Raw genomic sequence first — 22,022 nt, forward strand, 5'->3', positions numbered from 1 at the left:
CAGTCTCTGACCAACACAGCCTGTCCAGAGGTTTATTTCCACCCACCGTTGGATTTTTTAAGTTAAAGCATAGTTAATGCATCAAATGCATTATCAGCAAGCCTCAGACTACAGGACAGTGCCCCAATCCTCTACCAAAAGCAAAACTACTCGACAGTGGTCTGATGTGCCACCTAGTGGTAACCTCTTGAAATGGGCTATGCGAGGTCACTCCCATCAGACCAAGAAAATGTGTAATACCAGAATTGTCACTAGATTCAGGTATGAAAAGTAACAAGAAACCCTGCCATTCAGTGACCCACCTAGTGAACTCACCTACGCTCTGGACTCTCCAAAGCCCCAAATCTACAAACCAGCTGTTATCACTGACATTTTAAAAAAGGATGATACTAGCATCTTTACTTACTTGTATCAGATATAATCATAGCATAATTCTTTTCGTTATTATTGTTAAGACTCACCTACTGGCGCTCTGGGCTTATTCCTGACTCTGCCTGATCACTCCTGAGTGGGCACCAGGGACCATATCGGGTGCCAGGTTGATCATGTGCAAGGCATGTGCCCTAGTCACTGTAATATCTCTCTGTGCTATCATGGGATGATTCTACCCTAACAATTATACTACCATGTATATACATTATTTTCATGAAATTCAAATGAGAATTTTCATGAAATTCAAATGAAGAATACTCTTCTATCCATACATCCCACTCATGCACAAATGGCACATTTGAAGAACACCTGTCGTGTTGCAGGTTTTATTCTTGCAGCATTAATTTTAAAATAATATACAGGATCCACATAATGACAGCTCCTAGAAAAACAAATAAACCCTTGGTGACAATGCAGAAGGGAAACTGAAGTTGTATTGGGACAGGAAGAGCTTCCTGTAAGAAATAAACACTAAACTGATTTTGTGAAGCCCAAGGCTAGTGAGTCAGGAGAAAAAAAGAGTACCATGGGGTTGGAGAGAGAGCACAGCGGGTAGGGCATTTGCCTTGCATGTGGCCGACCCGGTTTAGATTCCCAGCATCCCATATGGTTCCCCAAGTACTGCCAGGAGTAATTCCTGAGTGCATGAGCCAGGAGTAACCCCTGTGCTTCGCCGGGTGTGACCCAAAAAGCAAAAAAGAAAAAAAAAAGGGTACCGCTTCAATCTCGTGGCCTTACACATGCATCGGATGTCCCATATTAAAAAGCAATATAGGGATCTGAGCAATAGTACAGTGCACTGGTAGGGCATTAGTATCCCATATGGTCCCCTGAGCATCGTCAGGAATAATTCCTGAGTGTAGAGACAGGAGTAACCCCTGAGTAATTCTCAGGTAGGGTGCAGCCCAAAAATAAACAAAAAAGCCATACGAATGCATCAGTCTCATGATGATAAACCAGAACACAAATGTATCCCAATGGAAAGGACTTAATGAACCTCCTTCAGGAAAACCCTACAGAAAAAAATATATATGTTTCTACTTTAAAAACACTTAATATTTCTTCAGCTGTAGAAACTAAGGAAAGGATGAAGGCCAGAGGGATAGTATGAGTTTACGACACTTGCCTCGAAGGTAGCTGACCCCAGTTTGATCCCCAGTACCACACACAGTCTCCAGAGCACCACTAAGAGTGATCCCTGAGCAACAGAGCCAGGAATAGATCCAAAGCATCTCAGGGTATGCCTTTTCTCAAATGTTCAGTATCTATAAATATGTCCTAAAAAGATGTGAAATGTAATTATCCTTTTCCTCTCTGCTCTTCAGGTTTTTGGAAATGAAGGAAAATGCTCAAGTCTAAATTTCAAGAGGAAGTTTAGTAATCACACAGAAGTCTCTTTTAATGGGTTGACATTTAAGACTTTTTATACAATACTGGATGTTTGAGATTAAAAACATGGACTAAGCTATGTAACACATTACTTGATCACAGCAGCCTCTAAAAATGCTGGGAATCACAGGCTTTCGACTACAGAAACCTCATTTCTTGCTGTTGGAACAATGTCAGCACTTATTCCCTACCATGTGATACTTGTGATTTATAAGAAATACTAGGAAATGACTGAAACGGATTCCTCATCTACGAGGCCGCTGGCCACACTTTTGACTCACAGGTCTCCAAAGCCTCAGACACTCCTAAGTGTGAAGAATGGTAGTGGTAGTCTTCAGTTACGTGACTTGGAAGATACCTGAGGAAGGGGGCTAGCAGCAAAGCTCAACTGCCAATGGCTAGTGCCACAGCTACAACCGATCATGCCTTTGTGATCAAACTCCAGAAACTCCGAATAAAGGGTTTCTTAAGCTTCTATGTTGGGGAACCAGAAAGATTCCACTGCTGTCCTATGCCTCATTCCTCAAGCTCAACAGGACGGAAGCATCTTTGTTTAGAATACTGCCCTGTGTATGTACTCATTTGGCTGCTGATTTGTATCTTCTACCATGCTCTGTAATTAATGGATGAACTACTGAGTAGGCAGATTTCCTCAGTCTGTGGGTGATTCTCTCAAACTCGTAGAAGCTGACCAGGGAGCTGGGGAAAGCTCTGGTGGAACAGAAGCGCAGGCAGTTCTGACTTACAACTGGTACCTGAAGGAGGGGGTTGTCTTGGAGGAAGACTGAAGCAGGCATGTGGAATCTGCTGCTCTCTCTAGGTAAGTAATGTGAGTCAGCAGCTGACAAAGAAGGGATGTTTGCTGGTGTGGTGGCGAAACCTTCCCACATGATCACCCTGGAGTTGGATTTTAAAACCCTGTTCACACCCCAATGGCATTCCATTTCCTCTGATAACCACTCCTAGAAAGTTGTCTTGAACATGAGTTTGATCCCACAATAAGGCCCCCCAAAAGCAGGATAAAGTGAAACTGGCATATTGACTGGAAGAGGGAAAGTGTTCCAAAATTATTTTTAAAGTCATATTAAAAATGTGGGACAGGGAAATTAATCTGAACCCAAATTATTTACAATGATTTCCTCACAAGGAAACTCTTTTAATATAAATTCAGGAAGTGCTGGAAAATCTCATAGCACTGTGTTGCATTGTCATCCCATTGTTCACTGATTCGCTCAAGCAGGCACCAATAACGTCTCCACTGTGAGACTTATTGTCCCTGTTTTTGGCACATCAAATACGCCACAGGGAGCTTGCCAGGCTCTGCCGTGTGGGTGGGATACTCTTGGTAGCTTGCCGGGCTCTCTGAGAGGGATGGAGGAATCGAACCCGGGTCAGCGGCGTGCAAGGCAAACGCGCCCTACCCACTGGGCTATTGCTCCAGCCCGGAAATTTTCATACGCACATTTTTTGTTATCACATGAATTAAGACTCTATAAAAGATTTAGACAAAATAAATAAACATGGGTAAAAGATCTACTTCCAAGAATTTGGGGGACCTACTTAGGGTCTTTCTGGATCAAGGCTCTGCAACAAATGCAGTAAATTCTCATTTAAAGTCATGGCTAGATTCTTGGAACCTGAAATTTTAAGCAGTAATAATTTTCTTTTCTTCATCAACCTTATAATGAAATGATATTGTTTAGTAATTGAGCTTGTTCCAGGACTTTCAATAATTCTCAGAGACACTGCCACCCCCCATCTTTGGTCTTCTCTCTAACCTGGCAACCTCACACACACCTATGTGTCATATCAAGTTTTGACTTCTGGTTCCCTTCCTCTGCATTCTCTTTTTTGTTGTTGATTTTGGTTGGGTTGAGAAGCAGGGGGGCTACACCCAGTGGTGCTCAGGGGCTACTCCTTACTCTGTGCTCAGGGGTCTCTCCTGGTGGTGCTTAGGGGACCAAATGCATGGCAGGGAACCAATCAGTGTTGGCCACATCAAGGCAAATGTCTTCACCCCTGTTCTCTCTCCGGCTCCCACTGTATTCTTTTTAACATGCTACAAGACAGCCATGGGATAGGCATAATGAGCACTAAAGTTCCAAGTAAACTAGGGTTAGCACTTCCATCAATCTAGACAGAATCTGCTTAACCAAAACTCCCATGACATTAGAGAAAAAAAAAACACAGTTGGGGTCTGGGTAAGTGGCTCAAGAGTAGGGTACCTGCCAGTCCCTGACACTGGCCCAAACCATCAACTGCGATCCGAGGGCACTGATGTATGATTCCTGGTGCTGATGCAAGAGTGTGACTCCCAGACAGCTCAAAAAACCAAGTGTGTTATCTTTGCACCAATTATGCAACCTGAAACATAGCAACAACAACAGAAGAAAGGGAAAGAAAAAGGCGGTACCCCCAAACATCTTATGAACGCTAAGCTTTGCTGTCCCCTCCCTGTCTCATTGCTTATCTAGCGCCACACAAGCACAAAGGCATGTCTATCAACACTTCAATAGCCACATCTACATACATTTAACAATAAAAACCTCCACAGAGAGAGACTGTAATAGGTAATGTGCTTGTTTTGCTCACAGCAGGCCCTGGTTTGGTCCTTGGCACCTCATATGGTTCCCTGAGCCACACCAGGACTGATCCCTGAGCACACAGCTGGGTGTAAACATTGAGCTCTGTTGGGTTTTTCTAACCTCTTTTTTCCACCAAAAAAAAAATTAAAAAAAAAAATCTCATATAGGAAATGTGTCCATTCATTGGACATTAGGATAAATGTTCCACACAAAAGGTTCCCAAACTTATCTAGATTACTGCCCGCTTTTCAAAAAAAAAAAAACCTAACTCTGAGGGGAGGAACGGTAGTGCAGAGAGTAGGGCATGCATATTGGGGTAGGCCTTGCATGCATATTGAACCCAGGTTCAATCCCCGGCATCCCATGTGGTCCCTTAAGCATCGCCAGGAATAATTCCTAAGTGCAGAGCCAGGAGTAACCCTTGTGCATCATTGGGTGTGATGCAAAAAGCAAAAAAAAAAATTAATAAATCCCTCTGTTCCCCCTAGAAAATTATTTTCTTTACACGAACAAACAGAAAACACCCTCCAAAAACTGCACCAAAGGTTACTATTGCCCCTGGATAGGGCCAGCACCTTCCATGGGTGGTATCACCCACTTTGGGAGGCTGACTTCTAGATGCTTGGAACAGGAATTTAAACATGATCACTATCAGATTACTGTCATTGTTCATCTATTTGCTCGAGTGAGCCCAGTAACGTCTCCATTGTGAGACTTGTTGTTACTGTTTTTGGCATATTGAATATGTCACGGGTAGCTTGCCAGGCTTTGCCGTGAGGGCTCGATACTCTTGATAGCTTGCCAGGCTCTCCGAGAGGGGTGGAGGAATCAAACCTGGGTCAGCCACGTGCATGGCAAACGCCCTACCTGCTGTGCTATCTCTCCAGCCCAAACAAGATATATGCAACTTATTTCATTATCATTTTTTAACGTAAGATCATGTCTATAAAGTAAGGCCTTATGGCACTGTATAATACATTATGAGATATTAGACTGTTTTAAAAATTACCGCACAGAAAAAAAAGGAAATACTGCTGTATTTCCAACAATACTCACCCATGCTATAATATCTTTTTAGTTCTGTTCGCCTGATTTCCTTTAGCTGACTTTTTTTCTTCTTTTTCTCATCAGCTATATATTCCTCTTCCACAGCAATGTTGCACTTGTCTTGTTCTAAAAGGGCTGCATTAGCATCTTCCTTCCCCATGTGAGTCTTTGTCGCTAACGCTGAGGCCATCTCTGCATTTTGCTTGGCTTGTTTTTTCTTTTTTAATCTAGGGAAAGGGTTAGAGGAAGGAAGACATTGGAGAAATTATTTGCCAGGAATTATATTAAATTGCATGCTGCTAGATTTTGAGAAACTACTACACAGAAAATATTTTGTATTATGAATGATATATTTTCCTGTATCTCTACTAGTCACTTAAAACTGTTTCTAATTGTGCCAGTGCCTTAATTTTTTTAGATTTATGTCTCTGAAAATTACTGAGAATTTCGCTTGACTGAAGAAGATCCATATTATTCTAGAAGTTATTAAATGCTAGGTAATTTTAATCACCACACACAACTGTCCTACTATATAATGCCATGTTTGGGACATTACACTTTAAAAAAAAAGTGTTTCTAGACTACCTCTGGCCTGGGAGACAAGCACATTTTTAAAAACATAACTGGCTCATATTTAAAGGTTTGGCAAGGTATGAACTGGTTCGGTATGAGAATACTTTCCCTTTATTTATACATAGTTCTTACTACTGAAGAAAGAGCTTCATTTTCTGAAATTTAGAATACCATGACTATAAATATATAACTTATGATGAAAAATAATTAACTGATACATTAGGTAATGTGTTTGATGTTTTTAGTTATTTATTCCTGAATAAAGATATGTGATATTTATCATAATTCACTAAAATTCAGTAATTAAGATATTTTTCCAATTGATGCATTACTCAAATTAACTAATGTGTCACTCTATACTCGCTAGTCTTTCTGAAGAATGGTTATTGGCCTAGAAAGAGAGTATAGAGTTAAGGTTCTTGCCCTGCATACAGCTGACTTGGGTTCAATACCTGGCTCCCATATAGCCCCCTGAGTCCACTAGGAGTAATCCCTGAGTACAGAGACAGGTGTAAGCCCTGTGTACTGCCCACTGTGGTCCCAAAACAAATAATCAAAAACTTAGAACCCTATACATCCAAGCACAGTCTGTACACATTTCAATTTCTTTTGTTCTCTTGAACATCTATATGATTTGATGCTGGACAATGTATAAGTAAATGTTTGGGGATAAATATGACAAAACTAATGAAATATATAAATATAATGACAACGACTGAGGTAATATATCAACATATAACACAAACAAGCAGAAAGTATTCCTTGATCACATCACCTACTAATCAGATAATGACATGAAAACTAAGAATGTAAAATCAGTGAGATAGCTTTTGAGATAAGTGTTCCCTATTCTAACAAAATATTTCACCTATGCTGGTGGTCACGGAGCACTGGGCAAATTCTTAAGATTTTCTTTTGCTGTCGTTGGTTGATAAGATGGTTGATGATTGTGTTTATATTTATGCTTTTAGGTATGTATTGTTACAGCACCACACCTACCACCACTGTCCACACATCTGTCTACCACAGTCTACAGATCCATTCTCACCCATCCTCTCTCTCCCTCATCCCCTCTGCCTACACCCCACCCCTTGTTGGCAACCCCAGTTCTATTTAAAGAATTTCAGAGTTTGTCTTCATTGGTCATTGCCTATTCCCTTGCTTTTGCTTCTGTATATACACGTTCAAGAGATCATCTGGTATTTGTTTTTAACATATTATTTCACTTAGGTATTAGATTTTTTTGTTGTTTGATAAATGAGTTTATGGTGCAAGATAAGGAGAATTGTTAATAGATGAACACATTCCTTCTCACCCAATGCTATTATCTTTTTCTGTTGGCCTGTTACAAAACCATAACAGCAAACAGAATTGGAGACTGTAACAAAGGAGTATTTAGTAAATATATTTTTACTTTCCATCTTCAGGTGTTCTGGTAGCAAAGAAGAGTAGATGTCCAAAAGGTATCCCCATCTAAGTATTCAGTGTAATACTACTTTAAAAATACCAAGACAGGTCAACAACCGGTCAACAACCTAAGTGCTTTTAAGCACATGACTGGATAAAGAATATGCTGCAGGTATGCACAACAGAATATCCTGAAACTGGAAAAAAAAAAAAGAAAGAAAGAAAAAGAAAAGAGAAAGAAAGAACTCTTGTCTTTTGCACAACATGAATGGCAGTTGAAATTCTGCTATATGAAATGTCAAGACGGAAGAGACAAATATCAGATAATTTTAAGCAACTGTGGAATGTTAAAAAAAAACCACAATAAACAGACAAAATCGGGGCAAATACTTGAGTTCTGACAGAAGAACTGAGGTTCTATGAAGCATGGTGTCAGGGGTGAAAGGTGGCAGCAAAAGATGTAAAATGTAAATGTTTTCATTTCATTGTCCCATGATAATTAAATGCATTCATATCTAGGGCATATAACTTTGCTGAACAGTGCCACTGTTTGGGGACATCTCCTTAGAGTGATTTTTACACACAGAAATGACAAAATGTACTGTAGCACCATAGCACTGTCCTCCCGTTGTTCATGGATTTGCTCGAGTGGGCCCAGTAACATCCCCATTGGAGACTTTGTTGTTACTGTGTTTGGCATATCGAATACGTCACGGGGAGCTTGCCAGGCTTTGCCGTACGGGCGAGATACTCTTAGTAGCTTGCCAGGCTCTCCAAGAGGGATGGAGGAATCGAACCCAGGTCGGCCACGTGGAAGGCAAACTACAATGACAAAATGACATTACACACAGAAATCACAAAAGGCACTACAATGACAAAAGGCAATACATTGTTTTATCGATCATCCCTTCTTACATAATGGCTGTCAACACAAACAAGCGACTAGAATTATTTCAGAAAAAAAGAATAGAAAATGATGATATAACACTTGTTTAACACAGACAGACTATGCTTTAATACCACAAATTCTATCCTTGACATAGATTACTTTGTTTTGACCACAGTTCCCATAAGAATTTGCTTCTCTGGCAGTTGTCAATATGACTGGCACGTTCTGATCTATAGCTAGAAATCTGATGTGAGTTCTAGAAACTCACTGTAAAATCCTCTCTTCAAAGAATGAAAATACTTTTATTAAAAGCACTTTCTCTAAGGGGGATAAATGCCAGTCTGATGTTTTTTGTGAATGCTCTTCAAACATTCCTATTTAGGGATTTTTAATCTTTTAGGCCTCCTTTGTTATTCAACCCTATATACTCTGATGAGCCATCTTTCACAACAGGGATTTAACAACAAATTATGCAAAACCGGAAACGAAAGGTCAAACAAGAGAATAAACTACCATTATTTCATTTCAGCATTTTGAAGGACTTCACTTGTACACTTATTTATACTGAGGATTCAATTATTCTTGGCAAATCATCTAAAATAGATGAGCGATTGAAACTTAGATATTTGACATTTAATTGCTAAAAATTCAAGTGAAAAAATAATACTTTTATTTGGTGATCGCACATTTATCTTTCCTTAAAATAATATTTTTAGGACTAGAGACAGTAGGTAGGGTGCTTTTGGTTCACAGAACCCCACAAATGTCCCTCAAGTACCACCAGAAGTGATCTCTGAGTGCAGAGCCAGAAGTAAGCCCTGAGCACTACTGGGTGTGGCCCCAAAGCTAATAATAATGTTTCATTCCCAAATTAACCTTTTTTCCTTTGGTCTCTCTTCCTGCTGAATTATTTCAGGCTTTTATCATCTCTCTGACTGGACTATTATTTGCAATATAATTTATTTTCCTATTGTGAAAATAATACATCTTCATACTACAACATTTTTGAAAAACGAACAAGTAAAAAAAAAATAACTTTTCCATGAGAGCCTAATACCAAGTAGCAATTACTGTTTGGGAAGATATTGTAAAAGAAGATAGTGATAATTACATATTCAGGCCTTCCCAAAGGCAGAAGAATGAGGCAGTGTGAGTCATGACTATGACCTCATCTGTACCTTCCCATCAATAAATATGAACGGACTATTCTGGAATCTTGTAGTTTTTGTTATTATTATTATTATTATTATTATTCTGCTTTCTGGGTCACACTCAGCGATACACAGGGGTTCCTCCTGGCTCTACACTCAGGAATTATTCTTGGTGGTGCTCAGGGGACCATATGGGATGCTGGGAATCGAACCCGGGTGAGCTGTGAGCAAAGTAAACGCCCTACCTGCTGTACTATCGCTACAACCCCAAATCTTGTAGGTTTTTTTAAACATTAAAATTTCCTTCACTTGTAAGATATGCATGCTTTACCTTTCCCTATTAGTACACTAACCCAGAGTTGGCAAAGGACTGTGATGATACCGCTACAGAAAGTATTTTAGTAGCTAATGAAACCGTTTCACCCTGAAGCATTTTCCTTTATTAAAGGAAAGAATACTGACAGCAGTCCAAGTTAGAGTCCTGACTAGTTAGTTCCTTTCTTTGTCTCTGCAGAAGTCTCTTCTGTTTCCTGCTGTCATCCAGGGCATGCAGTTCAAACAGGCATATGATTTGTGAAGAGACTTCCAGTAACTGAGCGAAAGCTTCATGAGGCCATGGATCTATCCAAAGTTTCTGCATGTGGTAGCATCAGGACCCACACATGTACATATTAACAAAACAAACATCCCTTTCCCCCACTCCCACTCCCAAGCAGGTTCAGGAGGCCCAAGGCCACTTCTGTAACACTTGGCTGAATGTGTGGGCCTGATGAATCAACGTTTGGGGCCACCAGGGTCGTATCTGGTGATGCCTGCTGGCCATGTGGTTCTGTGGATAGAATACTGCATGCACTCCGGCACTTTGTGCTCTCTCCCCAAGTCTCACTAAATATCTTTTTGGGATTTTAGGATACTCTGGAAGGTGCTCAGGGCTTATTCCTGGCACTACGCTGAGGGTTCACTCTGGAGGGACTCCAGTGACTATATGGGTGCCAGAGATAGTATGTGGATTGTCTTTACCAATAAAGATGCTTGACTGAGATCTCCAAGCAGCTCGGATTGGGGCTGGGCTTCCTCCACCCAGACCCCCAATTTTCTAGTAGCTTGGCAGTCACATCCACAAACTGCCCCCAGGACCATGTAATCGCATCAACAACCAAGATTCAGAGACTATATAACAAATACTACGTTGCTCCCAGAAGAAAGCAATGTAGCATTTCCTGGAGCATGCGGCCGTGAAAGAGGTCACTGCAAAAGCCTCTCTGTCCCTCTCAGAGAGCCCGGCAAGCTACTGAGAGTATTCCGCCCGCACAGCAGAGCCTGGCAAGCTCCCCATGGTGTATTCAATATGCCAAAAACAGTAACAATAACGAGTCTCATTCCCCTGACCCTGAAAGAGCCTCCACTATGGCAGTGTTGGGAAAGACGAGTGGGAGAGGCTGCTAAAATCTCAGGGCTGAGATGAATGGAGACGTTACTGGCTCCCGCTCAAGCAAATCGATGAACAATGAGCGGGATGACAAGTGACAAGTGACTGTCTCTCTCTCCATCCCCAGTAAATATTGCTTAAATGAAGGGAAGAGGGCTGGAGCAATAGCACAGCAGGTTGGGCGTTTGCCTTGCACGCAGCCGACCCGGGTTCGATTCCTCCACCCCTCTTGGGGAGGCCGGCAAGCTACTGAGAGTATCTCGTCTGCACGGCAAAGCCTGGCAAGCTACCCGTGCCCAAATCAGTAACAACAATTCTCACAATTTGTTGTGAGACGTTACTGGTGCCCGCTTGAGCAAATCGATGAACAATGGGAGGACAGTGCTACAGTGCTACAGTTTCTGATTCTGATGAAATCTGCTCTCCTGGTCATGCTTTACCACATATTCCTCTGATTAGCAACATGTTCTCCAGAATAAACCCCTGTCTCATTTAGATAATTAAAAAAAATAGTTTAGCCTCATGGAATTTAAAATGTACAGATTTATGTGAAACTGGGATGATAGCACAGCAGTAGGGCGTTTGCCTTGCATGCAGCCCACGTGGCCGACTCAAGTTCGATTCCTCCGCCCCTCTCAGAGAGCCTGGCAAGCTACTGAGAGTATCTCGCCCACATGGCAAAGTCTGGCAAGCTACCCATGACGTATTCAATATGCCAAACACAGTTACAGCAAAAAGTTACTGGGCCCGCTTGAGGAAATCGATGAACAATGGGAGGACAGTGTTTGTTTGGACAGATTTTATGTTACATTCAATTAGTGGTTCTACACAACTTTTCCCTTAATTTCATGAATTTGGGTAATAAGCATTTATGTTCAAAAGTACCATAAATCGGGCAAAGGGTCGAGCACACGCTTTGTACAAATGAAGAACTGCATTCAATCACACGTATCACAAAAACAAAAGATGTAAGTACCGAGCATGATACTGTCCAATACTACAGCCTCTAGCCAGCCCCCTGTGGTCATTAACTTTAAATAAAAAAATTTAACTCAGTTCTTGAGTGTTAAGAATCACATTTCATTTCAAGAGCTCGAGAGACTCATGAAAATGCATGCATCATGAACAATAGTATAGAACTCTGATCAATGACTGCAGGCAGATTCACAGTCAGTCCTATCAGCAAGGGACTTGAAGGAAAAATGAAAATAAGAATCCTCTAATATTTAACTAACTGAATATGCATATAGAACAAGTCTACAAGAATTTTACCAAAAATTGGTAAAGTCAAATTCCAGTAGAAGTAAAAAGTAAGTAGCTGAAGGGAAAGAATATGTATATATATTTTTTTGCTTTTTGGGTCACACCCAGCGATGCACAGGGGTTACTCCTGGCTCTGCACTCAGGAGTTACTCCTGGTGGTACTCAGGGGACCACATGGGATGCTGGGAATTGAACCCAGGTCGGCCGTGTGCAAGGCAAACGCCCTACCCGCTGGGCTATCTCTCCAGCCCCAAAAGAACAATATTTTTAATATGTCCTCTTTTGTACCATTTGGATTTTATAGCATGTACAATAGCTATTCAAAACACATTGTTGCTCATGGGGCCATATAGCATGGCAGGGAATGAATTCAGTTAGGCCTCATGCAAGTGTCTTACCCACTATACTATCTCACTGCCCTCTTTTTACAAAGTTTTATGAGACCCAGGAGAGCACATGCCTGGGGGGAGAGAGAGAGGGAGGGAGGGAGGGAGAGAGACTCTTACGGAAAGTTCAGCACAGCACAGCACTGTCCTCCCGTTGTTCATTGATTTGCTCAAGCGGGCCCAGCAACGTCTCCATCGTGAGACTTGTTGTTACTGTGTTTGGCATGTCAAATACATCACGGGTAGCTGGCCAGGCTTTGTTGTGTGGGCGAGATACTCTAGGTAGCTCACTGGGCTTTCCGAGAGGGGCGGAAGAATCGAACTCAGGTCGGCCAAGTCAGCCACAAGCAAGGCAAACACCCGACCCACTGTGCTATCGCTCCAGCCGGATGGAAAGTTCAAAAGAATTTATTACTACCTGCAACTACCAATGAGGCAGCAAGTACCCACTACGTACTTTATAAATATTATCCTATACTCACAAAAGAAAAAAAATGGCTAAGCTGTCTTATCTCCAAGTTACAGATAATAAAACAAAGGCCAAAAAAATGAAAGCCCTTTCCCAAGGCCACAGGCCCCGGTAAAGCTAAGGAACAGTAATTATAAAGCCAGATTTGAGGTAATGACACCAGGCCTCACAGACAGCCTCTCCTAAAAATTTTCTTTAAGGACAAGTTTAATTGAATATCTTGAATTTAAATTTTAGAACCCACTGGACTTGAGAAACTCTCCATACCACTCGGGGTCAAACGCTCTGGCACGCTTGTGACCTTCCATCAGAGCATGCCCACCCCACGGAAGAAAAGATCTTGGCTTAGTTCTGGGCGTAGCACTCTCTTTCTAATCAGCTAAGACCTTTGGAAATGTGATAAACTCTCCTCAGCTTCTAAGGTAAACAAAAGCAAGAGGCTAACATGATTTTCAAGGTCCTGTCTAGCTCTAACAGTTTATATTTGGCTGAGAATAGGAAATGTGCTAAAACTGTTTTGAAGTTTAAAAAAATCCTTTAAATCCAAACTAAACCTTCCCAAGGTCTGTACTTCCCCGTGTTCCCTTGTGTATGACATTTTCTTTCCACTGCAAAGCTCCTGGTTCTGGGAAAGTCCAGAGGCCAAGATAGAACACTATTCATATACAAAAGGATGTTAAAACAACCTCGCCCCCCACAATAAATAAAAAAAATTTAAAAAAAAACCAATGGAACAAAACTGAAGCCCAGCTCTACTATTTGGAGCCACTAATTCTATTAAAATAGAAATTTTCAAAAATAAACTGACCATGAGCGCATTCCAATCTTTTTTCCTATTTGATTTTGAAACTTTCACACATATCCCTTGGTGTCTCATTCCACAAAGTTACAAATGATAAGCAGCAAGATCTGACCCATTAGAACTCTGAAGAACATGAATGAGAGGAACTCATAACAATAAACATTTGCTCAGTGTAACTTTCTAAGAGAACTGTACAATAATGGAACTGGCAGCTACTTCACAAAGTAGTAAATACCCATCACTGGAAGTATTTAGCAAATTAGGTTCAAGTTCTAATCTCCATGCACAATCTTTATTGAGTTATAATTGACACCTTATTGATTTAGTTTCACCTGTAGTTAGTATATGCATCTATTATAAAATTATCACAATAAACCTTGGTAACATTCATCACCACACAAAGTTAAAATGTTTTTTTTTCTTGTGCTAAAAATATTTAAGATGTACTCTTGTATATGGCTAGAGAGATAATACAGCAGGTAAGCAGTTGCATTTCATGTGACAGACCCAGTTTCAATCCCCAGCACCCTATGCTGCCAGGAATAAGTAAGCCCTGAACACAGCCAGGTGGGACCCATATATATATATATATGTGTGTGTGTGTGTGTGTGTGTGTGTGTGCGTGCGCATATATACAAACATTCTGTTAGTAACTTTCAAATATATAATTCAATATTACTAACCATACACCACGTTGTCCACCATATCCTTAAGACTTATTTTATAACTGAAATAAATTTAAAATTTATTTTATATAACTGAAAATCACAAAAGAAATGTGTGCTTTTTGATCACCTTCACTCATTTCTCTTGTTCCCCAAATACTAGTTTTCTTGAATGCCAGTATTTCAAAGTTGCCTCAATAAGGAAATAAGCAAGCTAACACAAAAGACATGAATATAACTGCATAAGGTGTGGGAAAGAAACAGAATATAACAGTATTAAAATATGACCATGAATAATACAAGAAATCAAGCAAAACCATCCTAACCCATGAACAATCCCATTTGGAGTCTTGTACATGGGTTTTGATCTATGGGTATAGGAGAAAGGCTTGACATGGGGAAGGAGAGAGAAGAGGGGGGGTGTGAGAAATTCTGAGAAATGTGTCATTGGGTCAGCAAATGGCAGAATCTGGTATTGACTACTTAGACAGCAAATACAGATTACTTTTTATGATCACAAGGCCAAAAAGTTATCTAAAATCAAGAAACCACAGTTATGACAACATTTTACCACATCTCTTTCAGTTGAACCAGCACCCGTCACTTCTTGGTCAACATCCTCGCTTCTGTATGAGAAAGTCAGGTCCCTTCTCTCAGTTCTTATCCTTGGCTCTTTCATTGCATCTTTGTCACTGTACTGTCTGACCTTCAGAATCTCAGCTGTTTTCCCTTGTTGCCACTTTCAAATTCAGAAAAAAAAATGGGATCTAGCCAGGGAATGAATTCAGCCAGTTGGTTGGAAACATCTGCCTTTGAATCCTCTTAGATTACATCTTAGGGACCAGCACCTGGGTAAGTTCCCAGCTGCAGCTTCAGGCTCCTAGTCAGTGAGTCAGAAATAATGACTCCAGAGAGATTTCTGTGACATTATACTAGATTGTACGCTGAAAGTTCACTTTTCTCAAATGCTCTTGTAGGTTGCTCAAGACAGGAATATATTCTAAGAAATGTGTTATTAGGTGATCTCAGTAAATGACGGAGTTATTAGTATATTTGTACTCACTCAGATGTTATGTATATCGCCTACTATTCATCTAAGTGATGTGGTATAGCTTTATAAAACGTCTACATATACATGGTCCCTTGCTGGCTGAAATGCCATTAAGTAACACATTACTGTGAAAAAGAGGAAGAGCCAAGTAACCAGAATTACTACTTCATTGAGCTGCAGCTGTTGTCACTAACTTGGGGGATGGGGGTTGTCAGGAGCCAAGACAGTGAGGAAAGACATGAAACAAAACAACAAAAAAGATAACTGAGAAAATCTAGATATTATCATGATTGTCCACAATATGCCTCATTCTGCGCAAATATTCATCTTAACTCTCCTATAAGTTTAATCACCGGTACAAAACTACACATTATTCCTAAGAGAACATTGCCTCTAGGGTAATTACAAAATCCACTTTGTAATTTCACAAATAAAAAGCTCAGTTTTCAATTTCCACTGAAAATTCTCAATCGTGAAGTATGTCAAATAAAATCTAAGTGAAAGCCAGATAGGGAAAATAGTTGGGGAAACAAAACAAGAAACCCAACATGATTAAACTTTTGCATTCAAATTATGATAAAATAAAAGCAACAAATTTAGGAGTTATCACTGGGAAAAAAATCATAGAGACAGCTGATATTACCTAGGGTCACCCATTGGATGGAATTCTTTTTTCACTTTATCTACTTTTAATAATAGTTTCATCCTAGCAACACTCACAAAAAAATTCATCAACTGAAATGGAAATATTTGGGGCTGGAGAGATAGTATAGGATATAAGCACTGATAGGAGTAATTCAAGAGCACAGAGCCAGGAGAAACCTCTAAGCATAAGTGTGGGAAGCATTCCAGAACTCCCCACAAAAATAACTGATACAAATCTTTTGAAAAAGGAAAATAAATTTTTTAAAATTTTTTCTTTTAATTTTTATTAGTGAGACACCATGAGGTACAGTTGAAGACTTACAAATTTTGTGCTTGGGTTTCAATTATACAATGATCAAATAACCATCCCTCCACCAGTGCCCATTTCCCACCACCACGGATCCCAGTATCCCTCCCATCCACCCACCCACCCACCCACCCCTGTGGCAGGACATTTCCTTTTGTTCTCTCTCTCCTTTTGGGTGTTGTGGTTTGCAAAAGAGGCATTGAGTGGCAATCATGTTTGGTCTATAGTCTACTTTCAGCATGCTTCTCCCATCCTGGGAGGATCCTCCCAACACCCTTTATTTGGTGCTCCCTTCTCTAACTGAGCTGCCTTTTCCCCTAGCATGGCTTTAGCCTCCAAGCCATGGAGCAAAATTCCTGGTACTAATCTCAGCCATTCTTGGGTGTTAGTCTCCTATTTTGTTACATTATGTTCCCCAGATGAATGCAATCTTTCTATGTCTATCCCTCTCTTTCTGACTCATTTCACTTAACATGATACTTTCCATGTAGTACCACTTGTATGTAAATTTCATGACTTCATCTTTTCTAACCGCTACATAGTACTCCATTATGTAAATGTACCAAAGTTTAGAAAGAGAAAAATTTTGACCTCCTGAAGCCATCTCAGCAAAATAAGTAACTTGGTCAAGCACAACTTGACTACTTTGAATATTTTCAAGCAGAAGTAAATGATGCCAGGAGTTTCCTTCTTATTTTTTAACAGAATTACCTGTTAACTGCTTTAGCTATAAAACATAAAGGAAAATAAAACCTAAGGAAACAATCCTAAAAAAATTATTCCATGTATATATATATGGATTAATACCTTCCTAGGAACCCAATGAATGAAATCTAACAATTATGACCAATAGAAATAGCCTACTGACAAAATAATTGTGAGTGGCATAAAATTAAGAGTGTTCTCTAACTCTAATTCTCTCCTTCCTGTTGTTAAAATATTTTATAAAATTTTAACTTTTAAAATTTTAATTTTTATAAAATTGCAACTACTTTGCCAGAGAGATAGTACAACAGGTAAGGCCTTGCATAGGGCCAACATAACTTCGAAGTCCAGATGGTCTCCCAGCACTTCCAAGAGTAGTCCCTGAGTACAGAGCCAGGCATAAGCCCTGAACATAGTTGGGTATGGCCCCCAAAGCTTCCAAAAGTTAGAGAAAAAAATTTAATTACTTTTGAACAGTTTTAGATATTTACTATACTTCCCAACTTACGATGTTATCTCAATGCCCTAAACTAAAAGGATAATACATTATCCTATCATCCTATCACCATAGGTACTTTCAGGTAATCGAGTATCAGTTATAGTTCTTAAATGATTGTGGCAGATGACCAAAATTTAGGTAGTTTGAATTTTCTACCAATTTTCTACCAGCCCCAACCCATACCCACCCTCTTGTAGGCAGAAAAACTGCCCAGCGCTATGTTTCCAAAAGCAAATGATAACACTGACTCTTCCCAGGCACACTGGTCTGGGTTGAAAATTCTGGGGCCTTAGGAATGGGGGCAGACAGATTCCCCTTGCTAACTTAAGGTACAGCAGCCTGCAGCCACACTCAACACCTTCCGACATAGAAACTGCCCAGCTCCACAACTGAACCTCAGCAAACTGCCACGCCCCCAAACCGTTTCAGGTCTTTAGCTCCTGAAGCCTCCAAATTTCATAACATGGAGAGTCCAGAGTCCAGGAGAATCACAGAAAATCTGTCCAGTAAGTTGCCTAGAAGCCCACCAACCTCAATGAGCCAAACAGTAACACAGGAAGCTCAACTAGCACTAACTATAGTTCCGCTAGCACCAAGACTTATGAGAAGAATCTGATGTCAAAGCAGTCCATTTTTGAGGGGGCTCTCAAGTGTGCTCAGGGGACCCAGAGGCCAGGCCCAGTGATACTCAGCCAAACCAACCAGTGGGTCCACGTCTGAGGTCACTAAAGTGTTGTTCACAACCTGTGGTGCTGCGACTACCAGACCATGCAGGTGATGTTCAGGTGCCTCCAAGACTACACCCAGCAAAGCTCCGGGACCTCCAGGACTGCACTGGGTGAAGCTAAGTTGGCTCTGGGGTGCCAGGGTGCAACATGGGTTCTCTTGGCCCATACTATCTCCCAGACCTGTGAGGGCACCCTTGAGGAATTCATCACTTACACCTGTGGAATCTAATGCTAACCTGCAAGAGAAATCCACATCACACAAGGATGGGATGGCTGAACATTCCCTTGGCACCAACCTAGAATACCAAATTCTAGAATATGCCAGAGAACCAATCCTGAACATGGCAGAAAAGATGGAAGACTGAAAAAAAAAGATGAACAGAACCATGAAGGCTACTCTTCTTATTAGAGATGAAATATTAAATACCTGCTGGCATATTTGCTTGGCCCACAAGCACTTTTAAAAATGCAATTAATTGGGCTGGAGAAATAATAGAGGGGATAGGGAACCTGCCTTGCAAATGGCTGATCCAGGTTCAATCCCTGGTACCCAATATGGTCCTGCTAGGAGTGATCCCTGAGCAGAGTTAGGAGTAAGCCTGAGCACTGTTGAGGTTGGCCCAAACTCCTCCCCCCCAAATAAAATAAAATGAAAATGACTGGGCTGGAGAAGTAGTACAGTTGGTAGGACATTTCCCTTGCATATGGACGATCCAGGTTCAACCCCAGTATTCCATAGTTCCCCTGAGCTCCATCAGGAGTGATCCCTCAGCACAAAAGTATGCCCTGCACACCACCAGGCATGGACCCCAAACAAAACAAATAATGCAAGTGACTAAATGATGAGTATTTAAAATAGCAACAGTATACATAAAAATGGGCTGGAGCGATAGCACAGCGGGTAGGGTATTTGCCTTGCATGTGGCCGACCTGGGTTCAATTCCTCTGTCCCTTTCAGAGAGCCCGGCAAGCTACCTAGAGTATCCCACCTGCACGGCAGAGCCTGGCAAGCTCCCCGTGGCATATTTGATATGCCAAAAACAGTAACAAGTCTCACAATGGAGATATTACTGGTGCCTGCTCGAGCAAATCGATCAACAAAGGGAGGACAGTGCTACAGTGCTATCCATAAAAATCTGGACCTGAGGCACACCTGAAGAATGAGAAAGCTTAAAAGTGCACATCTTGTGCCTCACACAGCAAAACAGGATGGTGCTGAGCAACAACACCCTCCTCCAAAGGGCTGGTGCTGCCCAGTCACCAGTGACTTCTGTCCCTCAGTGCCCAACAGCAGAGGCTGCCAGCCATCACTTCCTGTCTTCTCATTTACATCACCCCTTTTGCTTCTAAGGCCACCATTTGCATTTTCGGCTCTAAATGGTATAAAGTTTTGTTCTGGGGTCAATTTAGATCTTCAGAGAACTGCTTTCCCGGATCACAGTGTGCTGGCCCACAGCACAATGTCCTTTACTGAGTCATGCATTGGCACCGTATACTCTTTTCACCTAGAATCACTGCAATAAATTATTGTGATGGATGTTCTTAAAGATACCAACATGACATTTTTAGGTGTACCTTTTCTGCAAGATGGAAAATCCCATATAAACTTAAGAATTAAGAGGTAAGAGGGGGCTGAAGGGATAGGACAGTGGGTAGGGGGGACTTGCCTTGCATGCAGCTGACAAGGCTTTGATCACTGGTCCCACGTATGGTTTCCTGAGCCCTACCAGGAGTGATTCTTGAGTGCAGAGTCAGGAGTAATTCCTCAGAACTGCTGGGTGTGATCTCCAAATCAATAAAATTAAATTAAAACAAAGGGGTAGGAATGACTTTGTTTCTTGGACAACTGGTTTATTACGCTCTGTTCACCAAAAGAGAGAACGAAAAAGAGGAGTTTATCTCTAACAGTAGCTAGGGTGGCATCAATTATCCAATGAATAGTGTGAAGCTGAGAGTTAATTTTTTCATGTTAGTTTATAAATTCCATATTCTAGATTTTCCATTTCAGTGGACATTTTCTAGTTTCTCTATGGATAAAGAAGAAAACAAATGGTAATCATAGCTTCTTTCCTTGTGCCGTTGCCTAGGGAAAGCTGTAAGTTTGGTTCTCAGCATTTCCTCCCTTCTCTGGATCTGAGATTATTAAGACAAATATGAAAAATTAGGAGAAGCAGAGGTAGGGGAAGGAACATATGTAGAGAGAGAAAATAAAAGATATAAAAAATAGTTTTCTCAGCACCATTTATTTGAAGAGGCTTTCCTTTGTCCACTTCATATTTTTTTGCTCATTTATCAAGGATTAACAGTCCATACACCTGAAGATCTGTCTCTGGAGTCTCAATTCTATTCTATTGATCTGACAATCTGTACTTATTTTCAGCATCACAGTTTTTACTATGATAGCTCTACAGTACAGTCTGAAGATGGGGAAAGAGAAGCCTCCTGTCTTCATATTTACTTGAATTGCTTTGGTTATTCAGGGATTTATTACTCACTATAAAATTTAACAGTGTTTTAACTATGTTTTTATAAAATGTCACGGGTCAAAGGAACAAACATGACAACCTCTAAGTATCTGTGTTGGAGACCATAGTGCCCAGAAGGGGAGGGAGACAGAAGGAGGAAGAAAGAGGGAGGGAGAGGGATACAGAAGGGGAGAGAGGAGGAGGGAGAGAGAAAGAGAGAGGGGGGAGATGGAGAGGGAAAAGGAGAGAGAGAGGGAGGAGAGGGAGGGGGAGAGGCAAGGGGAGTGGGGAGGGAGAGAGAGAGGGAGAGAGAGAAAGAGAGAGAAGGAAAGTGCTTGCCACAGAGGCAGACTGGGGGAGTGGGGATGGCAGAAGGGAAACCAGGGTCATTGGTAGTGGGCAATGGACACTTGGTGGAGGGATGGGTGTTGGATCACTGTATGGCTGAAACTCAATAATGAACAGCTTTGTAACTGTGTATCTCATGGTGACTCAATAAAAAAAATAAAATAAAATGTCATGGGTAATTTTATATGGACTGCATTGAATCTGTACAATGCTTTGAGAAAGAATGTAATTTGGACAATATTAATCCTTCCAATCCATGAAAATAGGATGTATTCCAATTTCACTGAGTCCTCTTTTATTTATTTTTGTAGTGTTTTATCATTTTGTTGTATAATTCTTTCACCTCTTTTGTTAAGGTTATTCCTAGGTACCTGATTTTCTGAGGCACAATTGTGAATGGGATTGTTTTTGAATTTTTCTCTTGAGATTCAATTTTAAATAGATACCCTTTGCCTCCTAATAACATATCCGGGTAGGTCTCACACTCCCCACCCACCAGCTCTAGGGAAGAAATCCTAGACCCAGAGCTGTCTAATCAAAGCTCAGTCACAGTCATTATTCCAAGCATATTATGTAAGCTTGTCTAATCAGAGTAAACCACAGGACTTAAGTGAGTTATGGCAAACACACTGGCTTTGCCTAATATTGCACAAGAGAAACTCCAAATTGGTACAATTAAACATGACCTTGATAAGTCTCAAGATGAAAGACAAATGGTTCGAAGAGCTTAAATACAGAGAAACTAAGTCATGATGACACTGTCGGAGTCCCCACCGTTCCTCAAGGC

General features: G+C 40.9%; 1 protein-coding gene across 1 annotated transcript in view; it reads right to left on the minus strand.

Moving 5' to 3' along the window:
- NCOA7 (nuclear receptor coactivator 7) overlaps nt 1-22,022 on the minus strand; it is a 179,562-nt gene that overhangs the window by 98,497 nt on the left and 59,043 nt on the right. Inside the window, exon 3 of the mRNA XM_056125866.1 lies at nt 5,463-5,680. Within this exon, the coding sequence (XP_055981841.1) occupies nt 5,463-5,680 (218 nt within the window). The remainder of the gene's footprint in view (nt 1-5,462; nt 5,681-22,022) is intronic.

The sequence above is a fragment of the Sorex fumeus genome, unplaced genomic scaffold, assembly GCF_029834395.1.
Source record: "Sorex fumeus unplaced genomic scaffold, SorFum_2.1 ptg000061l, whole genome shotgun sequence".
Lineage (NCBI taxonomy): Eukaryota > Metazoa > Chordata > Mammalia > Eulipotyphla > Soricidae > Sorex > Sorex fumeus.